Source organism: Cavia porcellus, unplaced genomic scaffold (genome assembly GCF_034190915.1).
Source record: "Cavia porcellus strain 051 isolate PalLab524CR breed Dunkin Hartley unplaced genomic scaffold, mCavPor4.1 scaffold_11, whole genome shotgun sequence".
NCBI classification, from domain to species: Eukaryota; Metazoa; Chordata; class Mammalia; order Rodentia; family Caviidae; genus Cavia; species Cavia porcellus.
Genome location: NW_026947494.1, coordinates 28,405,937 through 28,421,827, shown reverse-complemented (window position 1 = coordinate 28,421,827; position 15,891 = coordinate 28,405,937). Strand labels below are relative to the sequence as shown.

The window sequence follows — 15,891 nt, the reverse complement described above, 5'->3', positions numbered from 1 at the left end:
CTGGACATGCGCACAGATGCCTCGCCCCACGCAGGCGCAGAGGGGCGTGCCCGCGCCGCGCTGTGGGCGGAATACGGGGCCCCGGAGGGTTCCCGGCAGGTTATATCTGGGCACCGGCCTGACCGGATTGCGCGTTTTTCTAATAGGGCCGAGGGAATGATGGCGCTACGGGACATCAACGTCTTGGAGCTGGCCGGCCTGGCCCCGGCCCCGTTCTGCGGGATGATCCTAGCCGACTTCGGGGCGAAAGTGGTGCGCGTGGACCGCCCTGGAGCCTCCGGCTACTTAAGCCACTTGGACCGGGGCAAGCGCTCGCTGGCGCTAGACCTGAAGCGGCCTCGGGGCGCGGCCACGCTGCGACGCTTATGCGCACGCGCAGACGTGCTGCTGGAGCCCTTCCGCAGCGGTGAGCCCTGCACCCGCGCTCCTGCGGGGAAGCTTCCGCCCCGTTAGCCGGCTTGCTCTGGGGGGAATGCGCCTTACCGGCGACCCTGGTCAACCTCCTCCTTTCTAGGTCATTTCACGTTTCTCATTGTTTATTGCCCATATGGCCTGTAGACCATCTGCTGAAACGAACTTTTAAAATAACCTCTATTGCCCTATTTCTCATTTTACTTTTTTTACTCCTTCCCAAGTTCTTTATTTTTTATTCTTACTAAGCACCCTTCTATATCTGCCTGTCTTGACTTGAAGATCTCAAGAAAGCCGTAGGTTCTTTTCCCTGAAATAATGCGTATAGGTACAAGGTCATTTAGGTGCTCTTTGGGAAGTGGTGTGCATCTCAAGCCATCCAAGGATTAAGCTAGCGCTTCCTGCCTTAGATGCAGGCATTCTTGAATCCCAGGTTCAGCTTGTGTTTATTTTGTTTTCTCCTCCCTGGAGCCCCCATTTTAGATCTTCACTGTTTTCACCTTTTATAGATAAAAGCTGCCCAGTTCTGTAACGCACACTCGGAATCTCAGAATGCTGGCTTAAGTGTCTTAGGCTTCTATGGCTACCCCAGCTGCCATAAATTCCAAACTGAATCTTTCCCATTTCCTTTTAAACTGGTATTTCGTTCTTCTGGGTAATTTACCAGCGAATGGAACCAGTATCCAGGTGCCAGAATCAGAATCTTGGACTTTGTCCTTCCTTTCGTCTTGTCTGTTTTCATTGGTCTCAATTTTTTTCTTCCTAAGACTTGGAATTCTTTCTGTCTGCACCTGGTGCAAGAGTCTGCACTGGTGTGAAAGCCTTTAAGAAACTGAGTTTAGTCTATTTCCAGACACCTGCCAGAGTAATCTTAGTAAAGTACATGCCCAGAGCATTCCAAATGGAAAATGTCTACAGGGCACCAAGCCCCACCTATTACTAAGTTTCTGTCCCCTCCCGATAATACCTCAAATTATGAATCCATGAATGGACAATCCACTGGTGAAGTTAGAGACCTCACGTCAAATATATGAGCATTTTGAGAGGTATTTTTATATCCAAACCATTCTAGGCATAAATTCAGGAAGTCACCTCCTTTATAACTTCCCAGGTTTAATTATTTATTTTTGGTTAGGACCTGACAAAAGTGATTCTGACAACTTTTACAAAGTCTATACCCAATGTTGCTGTTTGTGCTATGTACTTCTAAGAGTACTGTCTTCAGCTTCCCTCACAGAAGAAATTGACCCCACACTCAAATCATTCTGTAAACATTAAAAAAAAAAATTTTTGCTCTTAAGGTGTCATGGAGAAACTTCAGCTTGGTCCAGACCTTCTGCTGCAGGAGAACCCAAGGCTCATCTATGCCAGGTTGAGTGGATTTGGCCAGTCAGGAAGCTTCTCCCAGGTAGCTGGCCATGACATCAACTATCTGGCTTTGTCAGGTAGGTTGAAAAATAATTTTTTCTACATTTTTAATCTGTGCCCAGTCAAGATACAGTTACATTGATTAACAAGGATTTTTAAAGGTAAAAGTTAAATATTAGAATCAATAAGAGTATAGTTGTTTAAAATGCATTGGTTTTGATTTTTGGAACAAACATTTTTAAGCTTTTTTTCCCCTCTTCTGAACACATTTGAGGGATAATATATTCTCATTAGTAAGATTTGTTTCCTTACATATGTGGAGTCAATTTTTAGGAAAGCCCCCACAAGGAAGTAAGAGATTTGGCGGAAATGGAGGTGGTCACTCCACATTTGAAAACACTGATATAATTTGAGATTGACACTCCACCATGGAGAATCATTGCCCACACCATTGTGTTAGGATTCTGTGAACATAGAAAAGACCCATGCTTTCCAGATCCTCCTATCCACTGCATCAGAGTTCTTTACTATGAAAACGTATCTTGGAATGGACTTATTCTAGATTTCTAAGAACCGTATGTTCTTGACTAAAGGAATTCTCAGTTTTTTTGTGAGTACATTTTTAAAAGTTGAGGAAAAAAGTAAGCATAAAATTCATTTTAACATCAATTTAAAATTTATTCTTTCTTTTCTTATATATAATTATATTCTGATATCTATTCCTAACCAGATACGTGATGCATTTTTAAAATAAATCGATGATAATAATTTTCCCTCAAGCCCAGCAAGTGAAAACTTAATAATAAAATTTTAAAATATCAATTAGGATAAGGTTTGAGTGGCAGCCCTAACAAAACACAGGGCCTATGTTTCAGGAAGCTGAATGAGTTAAGATCTGAAAAAACACCATGTACTAGTTTTACTCAGGTATGTGGCTACAGAATATTTATTCCTCTTAAGATGTTCATATATATTTATTTAAAGGAGACATTAGCTTTGTTTTTAATGCTGTAGGTGTCCTGTCACAAATTGGCAGAAGTGGTGAGAATCCACATGCTCCGCTGAATCTCCTGGCTGACTTTGGTGGTGGCGGCCTCATGTGCGCTTTGGGCATTCTGGTGGCTTTGATGGAACGCACACGCTCTGGCAAAGGTCAAGTCATTGATGCAAGCATGGTGAGAATGAATAGCGGGGAATGTTTAACCTGTCACTTGTTTCTAAGTGTGACATATAACTACCTCAGATCTTTTTCTGAATGAGATAAATGAAACTTAGTGTTTGATCCAAATAACCAAGGTTATCTTTTGCTAGAAAATAGCCTCATGTCCTTTATGTGTGTCAGAATGTCATAGCTTAATCATCTGTGGAGTCAGTTCGCCTATGTCTTTGTGACTCATCGGAATCTTATGTTGTATTTCAGCAATTTTCCCCAAGTTGTCTTTTGTGCTTTAAATAAATTTCCAAGCAGTCATCATTTAAAACTGAATTTAACAAATGTTCCTCAGCAGTTGGAGCATATTCTTATGGATGCTAAGTAGAATGGGCCTCCCAGTTTACACCCTCCAGTTGCAGTTAGGAGGAGATGCTCCGATGTAATGCTGTTGTTCCTGGTCACTCTCAAATCTGTCCCTCATTTACTGCTGGGCACTTTTCCTGTATGATTTCTTCTAATCCTCAGAAACACTTTAATTTCAAATACTGTCCATCCCTCTTACCTGTGGGGGATAGGTTCTTAAACTCCCAATGGTTCCTAAAACTGCAGCTAATACCAAACCTCATATATGCCATACTTTTTTATATACATAAATTTGTGCCTGAGATGAAGTTTAGCTTATAAATTAAGCATAGAGATTAACAAAATGAATAATAAGTAGAACAATTATAATGATATATTTGTAAAGGTTATTTAAAACAGTAATTTTTTTTTTATTTCTGGAATTTTCCAGTTAATTTTATTTATTTATTTATTTATTTATTTATTTGATACCAGGGATCAAACTCATGACCAGGCAGGCACTAATGCCATGGAGCTAAATCCCCAGCCCTTCAGTTAAAATTTTTATTTTTATTTATTTAGTTAGTTTTTTGAGATTTATTTAATTTTCTGAGATGTTGCACTATGTAGTTCAGGCTGCCCTTGAACTTACTTGTATCTCAGGCTATCCTTGAAATAGTGGTGATTCCCTAGCCTCAGCCCTCTGATTGCTGGGGTTACAAGCATACACTACAATGACTGACTAGTTAAAATTTTTAGACTTTAATTGACATTGGTAACTGAAAGCATGGATAAGTATGGTGCTGGGGAGGTGACTGCATAGACATTTGTACAAGGTCTCATGATGCATCTAGTCAGGCACCATCAAGTTTGTATATTTCTTCCATCTTTGGAAGTGAAACGGATAATGGATCCTAGGATTGTAAGATGAGACACAGACACAGTTACTGAGTCATTGCTGAGGGATAAGGAATGGTACTAAAGCATTGATGCTAGAGTTTATCTGAATTTAAATGTTATTTTAGATATAAAATTGCTATGATGGATTGGCAGAGGTGGAGCGGGGAAGGAATCAAGGATGGCTCCTGTGTTTCTGGCTTGGATGACCTGGTAGGTGGCATTGCTGGTGCTCTGGGAGAAGGCTGCTAAAGGACAAGGCAGCATGGAGCACTGGTCAGGAGCACAGACTCAGCTACTAAGTGGAGGTTTATGAATTTGTTTGTGTAAGTACAGAGTGCTGTAATGTTCATACAACAAGTGCAACTAGTGACAACTTTTGGAGACTGCATTCCCATCACTAGATGATACAATAACTGTACTTGGTGATGACAAATATTACAGCTATAAATTGAGGTATGCATGAGATCTCAAGTTATAAGGGAAACTAAAATGTATCCAAAGAAATTATTTTGGGTGCCCTTCAAAGCCATTAGCTGAGAAATTCTGTCATTGGAATGGTTGTTGGTAACATAAGGAGCAAGGATGTGTGCTGGCCTGCTCCCTGGGGAGCTAGAATCATTAGAATTATAAATGTCATGTAAATGGGAAGTTTTCTGCATTAGAGAGTTCAGTGCCTCCAGTGTTTAAGGTTATTCCTTGTTAATTATACTTAAGCAATTGAATCCACTGTTGTTACTTTAGGATTCGGTGGAAAGATGGCATTCTTAAACTAATTTGTTAGACTGAGAAAATCTCTACCCTGTCACCAATAGTGCTGTTTATTTTGTAAGTTTCTGATGATCATTAAAGATAAAATATATTGAATACTCAATTACAGTTTTCTTGGAGTTGACATCAAGCTGGAATCACCTCACTTTAACTATAATGTGATTTGTCTTTATGATATGCTTCATATATCAATGTGTATGTGTCTGTAGGTATTGAAATCAGAAGATGAATAGATTTTTAAGAACCCTTCATTGTATTTTTAACTCTTTATCCTGGAAATTTTTAATATAACCAAGTAGAGAGAATAATATAATGAATTTTCATGTTACCTCACCTAGCTTCAAAAATTCAGTGTTTTGCCAGTCTTATTTGAAAAAGCAAACAAAAGTAGTTTCAAGCATTTCTTGAATTGGATAGTACAGATTATTATCATTCTACCACATATGCTTTCTAGCTCAATTTGTAGAAATCCCCAAAAAGTCATGTAATTAGGTATGGCGTGCATCATAAGATAGGCATTGACTGTTTAAACAAACCTAAGTAAACAGCTTTTATGCTTGAATTACCTAGGTTAATACTGTATTTTGCTTTATTAAAGGTAGAAGGAACAGCCTATCTAAGTTCTTTCATATGGAAGACTCAAAAAATGGGTCTATGGAGCGAACCTCGGGGACAGAACCTGTTAGATGGCGGGGCACCTTTCTACACAACTTACAGGACAGCAGATGGGGAGTTTATGGCTGTTGGAGCAATAGAACCCCAGTTCTACCAAGTGCTGATCAAAGGTAAGTGATGATCACATGCCTCCCACTCCTCTTTTGCTATGGTGTTTTTTAGCATCTCTTTGAGGGTGGGTCTTTCGAATTTTGTGATATCTTGTATTTTAACGAAAATTTATTTATATATTTCTATGTGTAGAACTTTTTTTGTGGTGCTAGAGATTGAACCCAGGGCTTTGCACGTGCCAGGCAAGCACTTTACCACTGAGTTACAATCCCAGCCTATATATCTGACTTTTTAATTAACCTAACAATAGCCATCAATGTATTTTGGGGCATTGTTCCTATCTTTTAAATTAACAGGTAATTTTATTGGTCTATAAAGTAACTCAGAGTTATTCAGTGCTTTTATTCCATGTTTGTTCCATAAGTCAAATATGGTTGGAAAAACTGTAGAGCAACAGAACAAACTGTCTGGATCATATAGGGTGCCTTTCTTCCCAGATGTTAAAACTAAATATAGAAACTTAATTAAAAGTTAGGACTGAATAATACTGTATGAAAGACCAAGTGGTAGGAGCAAGACACCTTGGATACAGAGCCTTGGAAAACAGAGTTTGTACCATAGCCTAACCTTATAAATATATGCATTGTCTATGTAAAATATAAATATAATTGCATAGTTAACTAAAGTTCTGTCAACTATTTATTGACACTTTTCACAGGCAATTCTAAAATCTATTCCTTGAAAAATAAATTCCTTGAAAAATTTTTGAGGTCTGAGTTATAATCATTTGCTTTAATTATATATAAATGTAAGCTTTATTAGCACATTTCCATTACTTATGTTTTAGTAAAAGTTACATGAAAGTTAGTTCCGAGAATTCCCAGTATTTTTCCTGAAAGTTTTAATGGTTTTAACTCTCAAATTTAGGCTCTGATCCATTTTAAATTGATTTCTCTGTGAAAGGTAAGGGTTCAAACTCACTCTTTTGTATAGAGCTTTTCAATTTCCCCACATAATTTGTTGAAAAACAATTCTTTTCTTATTGAATGATCTTGGCATCTTTCTTAAAAATCAGTTGACCGTAAATGTAAGGGTTTATTTTTGGAGTTTCATTTCCATTTCATTGAATCCGAATGTCCGTCTTTGTGTTAGTGCTGTATTATCTTGATTGCTGTAACTTTGTAGTATGTTTGAAATGGGAAATGTAAACTCCCCAGCTGTGTTTTTTCTCTGTATTCTTTTGGCTATTTATATTCCCTTGAATTTCTATATTATTTTCAAGATTAGATTTTCAATTTCTGCAAAACTCTCAGCTGGGATTTTGAGAGGGTTTTGTTGAATGTGTGCATTCATCTGGGCAACATTGCCACGTAAACAGTGTTAAGCTAACATCATTAGAGATAGACTGCTTGCTCTCTGTCTTTTTAAAACTTCTTTAATTTCTTCCAGTGACTCTTTGTAGTACAAATCCTATTTTCTTGGCTGAATTTCTTCTAAAGAATGGTATTCTTTTGATGTTACTCTTATCTCCCTCTCACATCTTTAGGGGCTTTATCATTTTAAGAGCAATTAATCTACAACCAGATAGGAAAGAAAAGATGGTAAAAGTAAGATCAATTTGATCAATTTTCACAAAATATTATGCATAAAGGAAAGGGACTTACATTACCTTTCTATTCTTAATCATGCACATTATTAGACCATGTTTTATGAAGGAAGAAAAGTGACATTTACACCAAACTCCAGGAAGGTGGCCCTTTGGATACATAGATGTGTTTCTTTGCTTTTGATTGGGTTACATATGTATCAGCCCATTAAGTTGAAAATATCATCAGTAGAAAATGACACACATTACCTACTGTACAACTTAGCCCAGGGTAATTTAACTGTGCTCAGAATACTTACACTAGACTACAGTTGGGCAAAATCATATGACAGTAAGTTTTATAATAAAGCATTAAATATTTCATGTAACTTACTGAATTCTCTACTTAAAGTGAAAAACAAAATACCTAGTTATATAGATGTGCTTTCACGCTGTGGTAAAGTGTAAAAGTCAGCCCTGGCTATCTTATAGGTCCTTTGTTCCTTGTATGAGGATCCCACAAACTCCCATTTTACCTGAGGAGACAGACAAGAAAATTACTTACAAAATTCCAATCTTGAATTTAATCATTAAGGTTTAAGTTTCTTTCTTAAAAAGTGTGATGTCAGTTCTAAACTTGTTGAAGTATTTTTATAGGACTTTCATACATTATATAAAAAGGGGGTCTATTTTAATTCAAAAGACAGATAATATCCTGAAGAATTATTTCAAGAACTACACAGAGAACCAGACCTTAAAAATAGATGACTTTTGATAAGATGTCAGCAATAAACTCTTGGCAGTGAATAGCCTATTTTAAATTCTTTCACCCATGCAGTCTCTCTTTGCTCTAGATGTTAGCTCCAACTTTAAATTACTTTGAATTTTTTCTTTTAACAGGAGAAACCTTATAGGATGTCTTACTTAGCATAATATGGTAGCCTTAAAATTCATTTTCATTGACTATAATCACTCTACTCAGTGACTTAAAAAAGTGTGCTTTTCCCTCAGGACTTGGACTGAAGTCTGATGAACTTCCCAACCAGATGAGCAAGGTTGATTGGCCGGAAATGAAGAAGAAATTTGCAGATATCTTTGCCAAGAAGACCAAGGCAGAGTGGTGCCAGATCTTCGATGGCACAGATGCTTGCGTGACCCCAGTACTGACTTTGGAAGAGGCTGCACATCAGAATCACAACAGAGAACGGGGTTCATTTATCACTGATGAGGAGCAGTGTATGAGTCCTCGCCCTGCACCTCTGCTGCTGCGCACTCCAGCCATCCCTTCTACCAAGAGGGATCCATTCATAGGGGAGCACACTAAAGAGATACTGAAAGAATTTGGGTTTAACCAGAAAGAGATCGATGAGCTCCACTCAGAGGGAGTCATTCAAAGTGCAAACTCAAAATCTCACCTCTAATTTCCAGGCTCACAGCTCAAGTGAGTTTGGATCTTTTCCACAGTGGAGAATAATTCAGAACAATAGATACAGGAAAATGTGAAAGAACAGAAATGCTCAGCTATCCTAATCATGAAACAGCTAAAGACTGATTGCACTGCAATTATCTTCTGAAAATGATTGTCATCAGCACGTTGGGTCAAGGGATTTTTGGTGAACCTATTTTAGCTTATGACAGTATTTTTTGTCTTTCAGTTTACTTGATAAAATGTATTTGCTGATATTAAAATGCTTTACACCTATACTACATTTTAAGGGAAGTTTATATTAAATATCCTGTGCTTTTAAATTTATAAAAATTTTTAGGAAAAGTGTTTTCATTTAAATGACATTTTCTGATATAGTGAAATGTTTTTGGCTGCATCATTCACCAAAATAAATGTCCTTAGAAAAAAGTCTGCACCTTTTTTATTAGTGCATATTAGTTATATAGATAAATGACAATTAATTTTGTTTTTGTACATGCATATAAGATACATGGATTATTTTCATCTGTCCTGACCCCATCTCCCCCTTTTCTCTTCCATTCTCACTTCCTTTCCTTCCTCTTCTGTAATTAGCCCCCCTTCTGCTTCCGTAATATCTCCATTACTCTTTTGTTTAGATTCTACATATGAGAAAAAGTGTGAGATATTTGTTTTGCCTTTGTAAATCAGGCTTATTTTACCTAACATGATGACATGAACTTCCAAACCAGAGGAGCAAGACGCAATTTAGCAAATAATATGATTTTGCTCTTGTTAATGGCTGAGTATTCCAGTAGATACATATTCCATATTCCATTATATATTTCATATATAGATAGATAAATAGATACATATATACATCAAATCACATTTTTTTAAACTCATTTATTGGTTTATGGTCACCTAAGCTGATTTCATAGTTTAACTTTTTGTGAGTTGGGCAGCAATAAACATGGATATCCAGCTACCTCTGTAGTATGTCAGTGAAACTTTCCAAGCATATATTGAGAAGTGATACAGCTGCATCACGTGGTGTCTCTTTAATTTTTTTGAAAAACTGTCGTGGAATTCCACTGTGAGTGTCCTAATTTTCACTGTTACCAACAGTGTAGAAAGGTTCCTTTTCCAGTGTGTCCTTGCCTGCATTTACTGTTTTTCATATCCTTAGCCATTTAATTAGCATTTCTCTAAAGGAGTTGAACAGTTTCATGTATGTACTGGCCATTTGCACATCTTTGAGAAATAGCAATTTATTTGCCCACTGATTGACTGGGGTACTTTTGTTTTTGTTTTTTGAGTTCTTAATATATTCTAGATCTCAATCCTCTGTCAAAAAATGCCTAGCAAAGATTTTCTTCCATCCTGTAGAATGTCTCTTTACTCAGTTGTTTCCTTTTGAAAGAAGCTTTTTAATTTTATGTCTGATTTATTGATTCCTGCTTTTATATACTAGGTAGTAAAGTCCTTTTCAAGTGTCTTTGCCTGTGACTGTGAGTTGAAATGATTTTCCTGTGATTTCTTTGAGCAGTTTCAAAGATTCAGTTATACTCATCATTAATACATTTTGATAGCAATCTAGGGTAGAGATAATGTAGTTTTCGTCTTATGAGTAGGTCTTAGTTACTTTTTACTTGTCGCTGAGACAAAATACCTGATGCCCAAAATTAGGGAAGGAAGAGTTTATTTTCTTACAGTTGTTGGAGGTTTCAGTCAATACTCAGTTGACTCCAAGGTAGCATGGCATAGTGGGCAGCCATTCACAGTGACTGCAAACAGCAAGGCACAAAGCAGCACCTTCTTCCTGCTATTACATCATATCCTGGCTCCACCCCTAGGCGGGTGTAGCACTCACACCACCAATCTGGACTCTAGACAACGAACCAATCACAAATGCTAGATTTGGTTGCTTTCATGATGAGGCTTGAAGGCTCTGACATCTATCCATGACAGGATAGATACCCAGTTTACCCAGCACCATTTGTTAAAGAGACTATCTTTTCTCTAATGTTTTTGTTGCCCTTGTCAAGAATTAGACAGTTATAGTCATGGAAGTTTTTTCCTTTGTCTTCTACTCTATCCCCCTGGTCTGTGTCTGTTTTTCTGTCAGTACTATTGTTTTTATGGTTGTGTCATGTATTTTGAAATCAGGTATTTGATACCTCTAGTATTTCCCTTTTTGTTCACGATTTTCTTTGTTTTTCGGGTCTTTTGTGCTTCCAGATGAATTTTAGCTTTCTTTTCTACTTATATAAAGAATGTCATTGGAATTATGATAGGGATTGCTTTTGGCGATTTATCAATAATGGATCAATATTAAGTCCATTGATCCATGAACACAAGAGTTCTCTCAATCTTCTGTTGTGTTTTCAATTCCTTTCTTCACTGTTACGTAATTTTATTGTTGAAAATAATACCTTCTTCATTAGGCTCATTCTTAGGTATTTTTTAAGCTATTGTGAATGGAACTGTTTTGCCGATCACTCTCTACTAATTCAGTATTAAGTGTATTAAAAATCTGCTGATTCATTATGTTGATTTTATATTTAGCCACTTTGTTGAATCTGTATGGGATCTAACATCTTCTGGTAGAGTCTTTAGGATCTTTGGCATATAACATCATATGATGGGCAAATAAGGATAATATGATTTCCTTGTTTCCTATTTGTATCTCCTTTATTTCTTGCATGTGCCTAATTGCCCTGGATACAATTTCAAGGATTTTACTGAATAACAATGGTTAGAACAGACATTCTTTTCTCATTCCTGATTGTAGAGGAAATATTTTCAGTTTTTCCCCACTCAATATATTGTTAACTATGGTTTGTGTAATGTAACCTCTTATGTACTGAAGTTAGATTCTATACCTAATTCTTCAGAACTTTTTGATTATTTTTTGACACCCAAATCTGAAACAGTGCAAGAGAAATAAGAAGTAGACAAAGTATGAAGAGGTCTTTAATTAGGGTCCCCGGGAACGCTGCGGAAGAATGCAAAAACTCACTAGACAAAGGGTTGAGACATAGATTTCTCTTGGCAGGCGGTTTGGTTAGTTGACATTGATGGATTAGTGCTATGTATTAGTGCAGGTTAGGGATTGGGAAATCTTTGATGTGCATGGGAAGGAAGGACAGGAAATCTGGCTTGGATCAAGAAGTCTGATAAGGTATTTTTTTGTGGTTTCTTCACCATTTGACCCCGCCATGATGACTAGGCAGAATCATGTGGGGAAAAACCTATTTTATTATAAAGTAAGCATTGAGATGATCACATGATTTTTAAGGGCTGCTTCTACTTACGTGCTTCATTACATCGTGGATTTGTTTATACTGAGTTATCCTTGCATCCCTGAAATAAAACCAACTTGATTGTGGTATATGATCTTTTTAGTGTGCTGTTTAATTTGATTTGCAAGTATTTTATTAAGGATTTTTGAATTTATATTGATCAAGGATATTGGCTGTAGTTTTCTTTTTTGTTGTTGGGTTTTTGTCTGCTTTAGTATCATGATTATATTTGTCTTGTAGAATGGATTTGGAAGCCCTTTTTATTTCATGCAAGAGTTTGAGGAGCATTGATTCTAGTTGTTTTTTAAGGGCCTGGTAAAATTCAGCTGTAAAGCCATCTGGTCCTGGGGTTTTCTTTGTAAGGATTCTTTATCACTTTTTCATTCTCAGTGCTTTTTGATATGTTTAGGTTTTCTCTTCATTTCAATTCTGATATATGATTTGTGTCTAGAGCTTATTCATTTCTTTTAGATTTTACAATTTATTGAAATATAGATTTTGAAAATAGTTCTCAATAATCCTCTCTATTTCAGTGTTGTCTATTGTAACATCCTTTTTCATCTCTAATCCTGTTGATTTGTGTCTTCCTTCTTTATTTTGGTTAGTTTAGGTAAAAGTTTATCAATCTTCTTTGTCTCGGGCAGGAACTTTGTCTCAGCAGTGCAAGTGCTTGCCTAATAAGTGCAAGGTCATGAGTTTGATCCTAGGTATCAAAAAAAAATCTTGTCTTTTCAAAGAACTAGCTCTTTGACTTATTTGACCTTTGCTTTGTGTTTTCAGTCTGTATTTCATTGATTTCAACTCTAATATTAATTATTTCCTTCTATTGGGTTTGGTTTTACTTTTTTTAAGACCTTGAGATATATCATTGGATTATTTATTGATGTTCTTGAGTTTTGATATGTGCACTAACAGCTATAAATTTCCCTCTTAGAACCACTACTTTACAGATCCTGGTGTATTATGTTTCTCTTTGAGTTTAAATCTTAGGAATTGTTAATAATTTTCCTCTGATGATACTTCAATTACCAACTGGACATATTTGTTTTTTAAATTTTAAAGAGGCTAAAACCCAAGGGAAATAAAAAAATAAAACAATCAAAATCAGCCAGAATAAGTGATACAGGACTTCTAAACTTTATGAGATCACAATGCCTTTGTTGTTTACAAAATAGCTGCAGAAACATCATATTAAACATATTAAACATCAAACATATTAAAAATCAAACAGAATAGAGAATAGAAACAATAAAAACAGAACAATGAATGTAATAAAGGACATGAAAAAAGCCAGTAGTAAATACATAATGGCTTCCATGACATGTCTTGCTATCTTTCAAATACCTGTTCATGCCATCAGAGTTAACATAAACAAAATAGAAGAAAGTAAAAACCCAACCCAACAAAACAATGAAAATGTTATGGTTTCCCAGCAAAGATCTCAACTCTGTAAGGACTAGTTCTCTCCCTCCAAGGTTTGTGAATGGCGCTGATTTTACAGAGAGATTTGGGTCTAGCTCTCTCCTACCCAGCAAAGGACCATGCATAGTCCTGGGTAGGTTCCTAACTGAACATCTAAAAGTGAATTATTCAAACTTACTTTGTTTTCTCTTGCTATTGATTTCTAGCTTCATTCTGTTCTAATCTGATGAGCTTCAAGAAATCACTTTTTAAAACATTCATTAAAATTTGCTTTGTGGAGAACATTCTTTGAGCTAATGAAAAGAATGTATATTCTGTAGTTGTTATATGAAATATTCAATAGATATCTGCTAAGTGCATTTGATTGACTTTAACCCTGATGTTTCTGAATTTTTGGGGGGGATGTGGATAACCTTATCACAGAGAGTGGAGTACTGAAGTCATCCTCTGTCATGGCTGAGAGAGCTCTGTTAAGTTTTCAGGGGGAAAGAACAACAAGAGAATGACGAAAATAAGGACAGAGACAGCTGGGGGCAGGTACAGCCCTTCCTCCAGGGGAAGGAAGAGACTGTTCTGTCACCACAATGTGTTTATTTATACATTTGTCATGTGATGCCCCTTTGCTTAACCAGCTTGCTTCTTACACCCCCGTGTTCTCCAGCCTGGAGCACCTGTTCGCCTCCAGCACTCAGGGCGTCCTGTGGGCACTCTGTGCTTTTGGCTCCACATGTGTGAAGAATCACCAGCTTAGATGGCTCCCAACAAATTTTTATTATTTTACTGAGACCTATTTGTCACGTTTTGTCTAATAGAGTTTGTTTTATGAAGTTGAATGCATTAATGTTTATTTCAAATATATTTATAACTGTTAAAGCGTCTTGGTATGTTGTTCCCTTTGTCAAAATGTAATTGTCTTCTTTGTCTCTTTGGCATATTTTGTCTTGATGTCTGGTATGTTAGATATGAATAAAGATATTCTTGCTTTCAGATTCCAATTGCAGGTAATATTGTTTATCCTTTTACTTACAGTCTGTGTTACTTTGCTGGTAATACATGTTTCCAGTGGGCAGCAAAGAGTTGAGTCTTATTTGTATTATCCAGTCTGCTTTTCTGTACTTTTAATTGGAGAAATAAGACCATTTACATTCATAGTTGATATTTACATTCATGTGTGTGCTTATTCCTTTTTTTTCCCCCTAAGTCTTATTTGCTTAATTAAGTATCCTCTTCTGTTCATGTGATTCCTTTAAATATCCTGTAATTCTCACTTAGTATATGAATTCTTTTATGCTTATTGTGGAAGATCTTCATTTCTCCTTTGATTCTGAAGGCCAGCTTTGGTGAATATTTATTGGCAAATATTTTCTTTCAGGACTTAAAATACTTCATTCCATGTGCTCATGTCCTTTCGTTTCTGCTGAGAAATCTGCATGTATTTTGGTGAGTTTGTCTTTCTAAGGAACTCAGTGTTTCTATCTTGCATTTTGAAATACTTGTTTTTTGGTCTGTATGCTTGGCATTTTAACTATAACATGATATGTGGAGGCTGTTTTCTGGTCATGCCAGTTTGATGCCCTAAATGCTTCCTGAACCTGGATGTTGATTTGCTTACCAGATATGGGAAGTTTTCTGGTATTGCATTTCACTGAGTAGATTTTCTATGCCTTCACTCTTCACTTCATTTCTCTTTTCTATGCTGTGACAAATTCAACTGTTACAAATTTCTTGGGTATTTTAGTATATGTGCAAGCACAAATTTCTTGGATTTTTCATAATTTCTTTCTTTAATTGTTGAGTAAAATAATTCACCAGCCTTGTCTTTTGAGTCATGAACTTCTGTCTTATGTATGATCTAGTCAACTGGTGAGGCTTTCCATTGAGTTTTTTGACTTATTGATGTTTCTCTTTAGAAGATTTCTGTTTGGTTCTTTATCAGAATCTCAATGTCTTTGTTGAATTGCTCATTCACATCCTATATTGTTTTGCTTAGTTTTCTACTGTTTATATGTATCCCCTTTAAAGTTACTGATAGTTCTAAAAGTTAATCCTTTGTATGGTATTTCATTCATTTTGATAGCTTTGTCTTCATTGACTGACTAGTTATGAATCTTTGAAAGAGTTATGTTTCCTTTTTTAAAAATCCTTCTTGTGTTTCTATGTTGAGACTTTTGCATCTGTTAAGATATTAGAATAGATATCCTTTTAACTTTTGTGTGAGCATCTTGTTAGTAGCAAGCTTTCACTAGAGGGCTTAATCCCTTGTAACTATTTAATGAGAAACAAAAACAATAATGATACAATAATGAACCAGTAAAAAACTAATTAAAAGTAATAACATACTACAATTAACAATAGAGAAGAAACAGGCAATATAATATGAACTAAAAAGCTAGAAATAATAAAGATGAGAAAGAAGAGTAGAAAGTTAAAAATTCAATTAAAGAATCAAAAATAAATGAAGTTAGATAAAAATAAGAGGGAAAAAGCAACAAACATACAAAAAAGC

At 36.1% G+C, this 15,891-nt stretch overlaps 1 protein-coding gene across 2 annotated transcripts; it reads left to right on the top strand.

The window, feature by feature from the left end:
* Positions 1 to 17: 17 nt before the first annotated feature.
* Positions 18 to 9,012, top strand: Amacr (alpha-methylacyl-CoA racemase). 2 transcript variants are annotated; one of them, XM_003470225.5, is made up of 5 exons: positions 42 to 406; positions 1,713 to 1,856; positions 2,794 to 2,954; positions 5,541 to 5,727; positions 8,265 to 9,012. In XM_003470225.5, exons 1-5 carry the CDS (start codon positions 157 to 159, stop codon positions 8,672 to 8,674), a joined length of 1,152 nt encoding a protein of 383 aa, XP_003470273.4. In that variant the 5' UTR covers positions 42 to 156; the 3' UTR covers positions 8,675 to 9,012. The 2 variants fall into 2 exon arrangements, with proteins under 2 accessions (XP_005003845.3, XP_003470273.4); XM_005003788.4 differs by lacking the exon at positions 2,794 to 2,954 and having other exon boundaries at positions 18 to 406; positions 8,265 to 8,335.
* Positions 9,013 to 15,891: the final 6,879 nt, after the last annotated feature.

Coding starts and splice junctions, on each gene's coding strand:
- Amacr (XM_003470225.5), top strand. CDS start 157: ATGATGGCGCTACGGGACATCAACGTCTTGGAGCTGGCCGGCCTGGCC. Junction 1,857..2,793: donor CAACTATCTGGCTTTGTCAG/GTAGGTTGAAAA, acceptor TTAATGCTGTAG/GTGTCCTGTCACAAATTGGC. Junction 2,955..5,540: donor AAGTCATTGATGCAAGCATG/GTGAGAATGAAT, acceptor GCTTTATTAAAG/GTAGAAGGAACAGCCTATCT.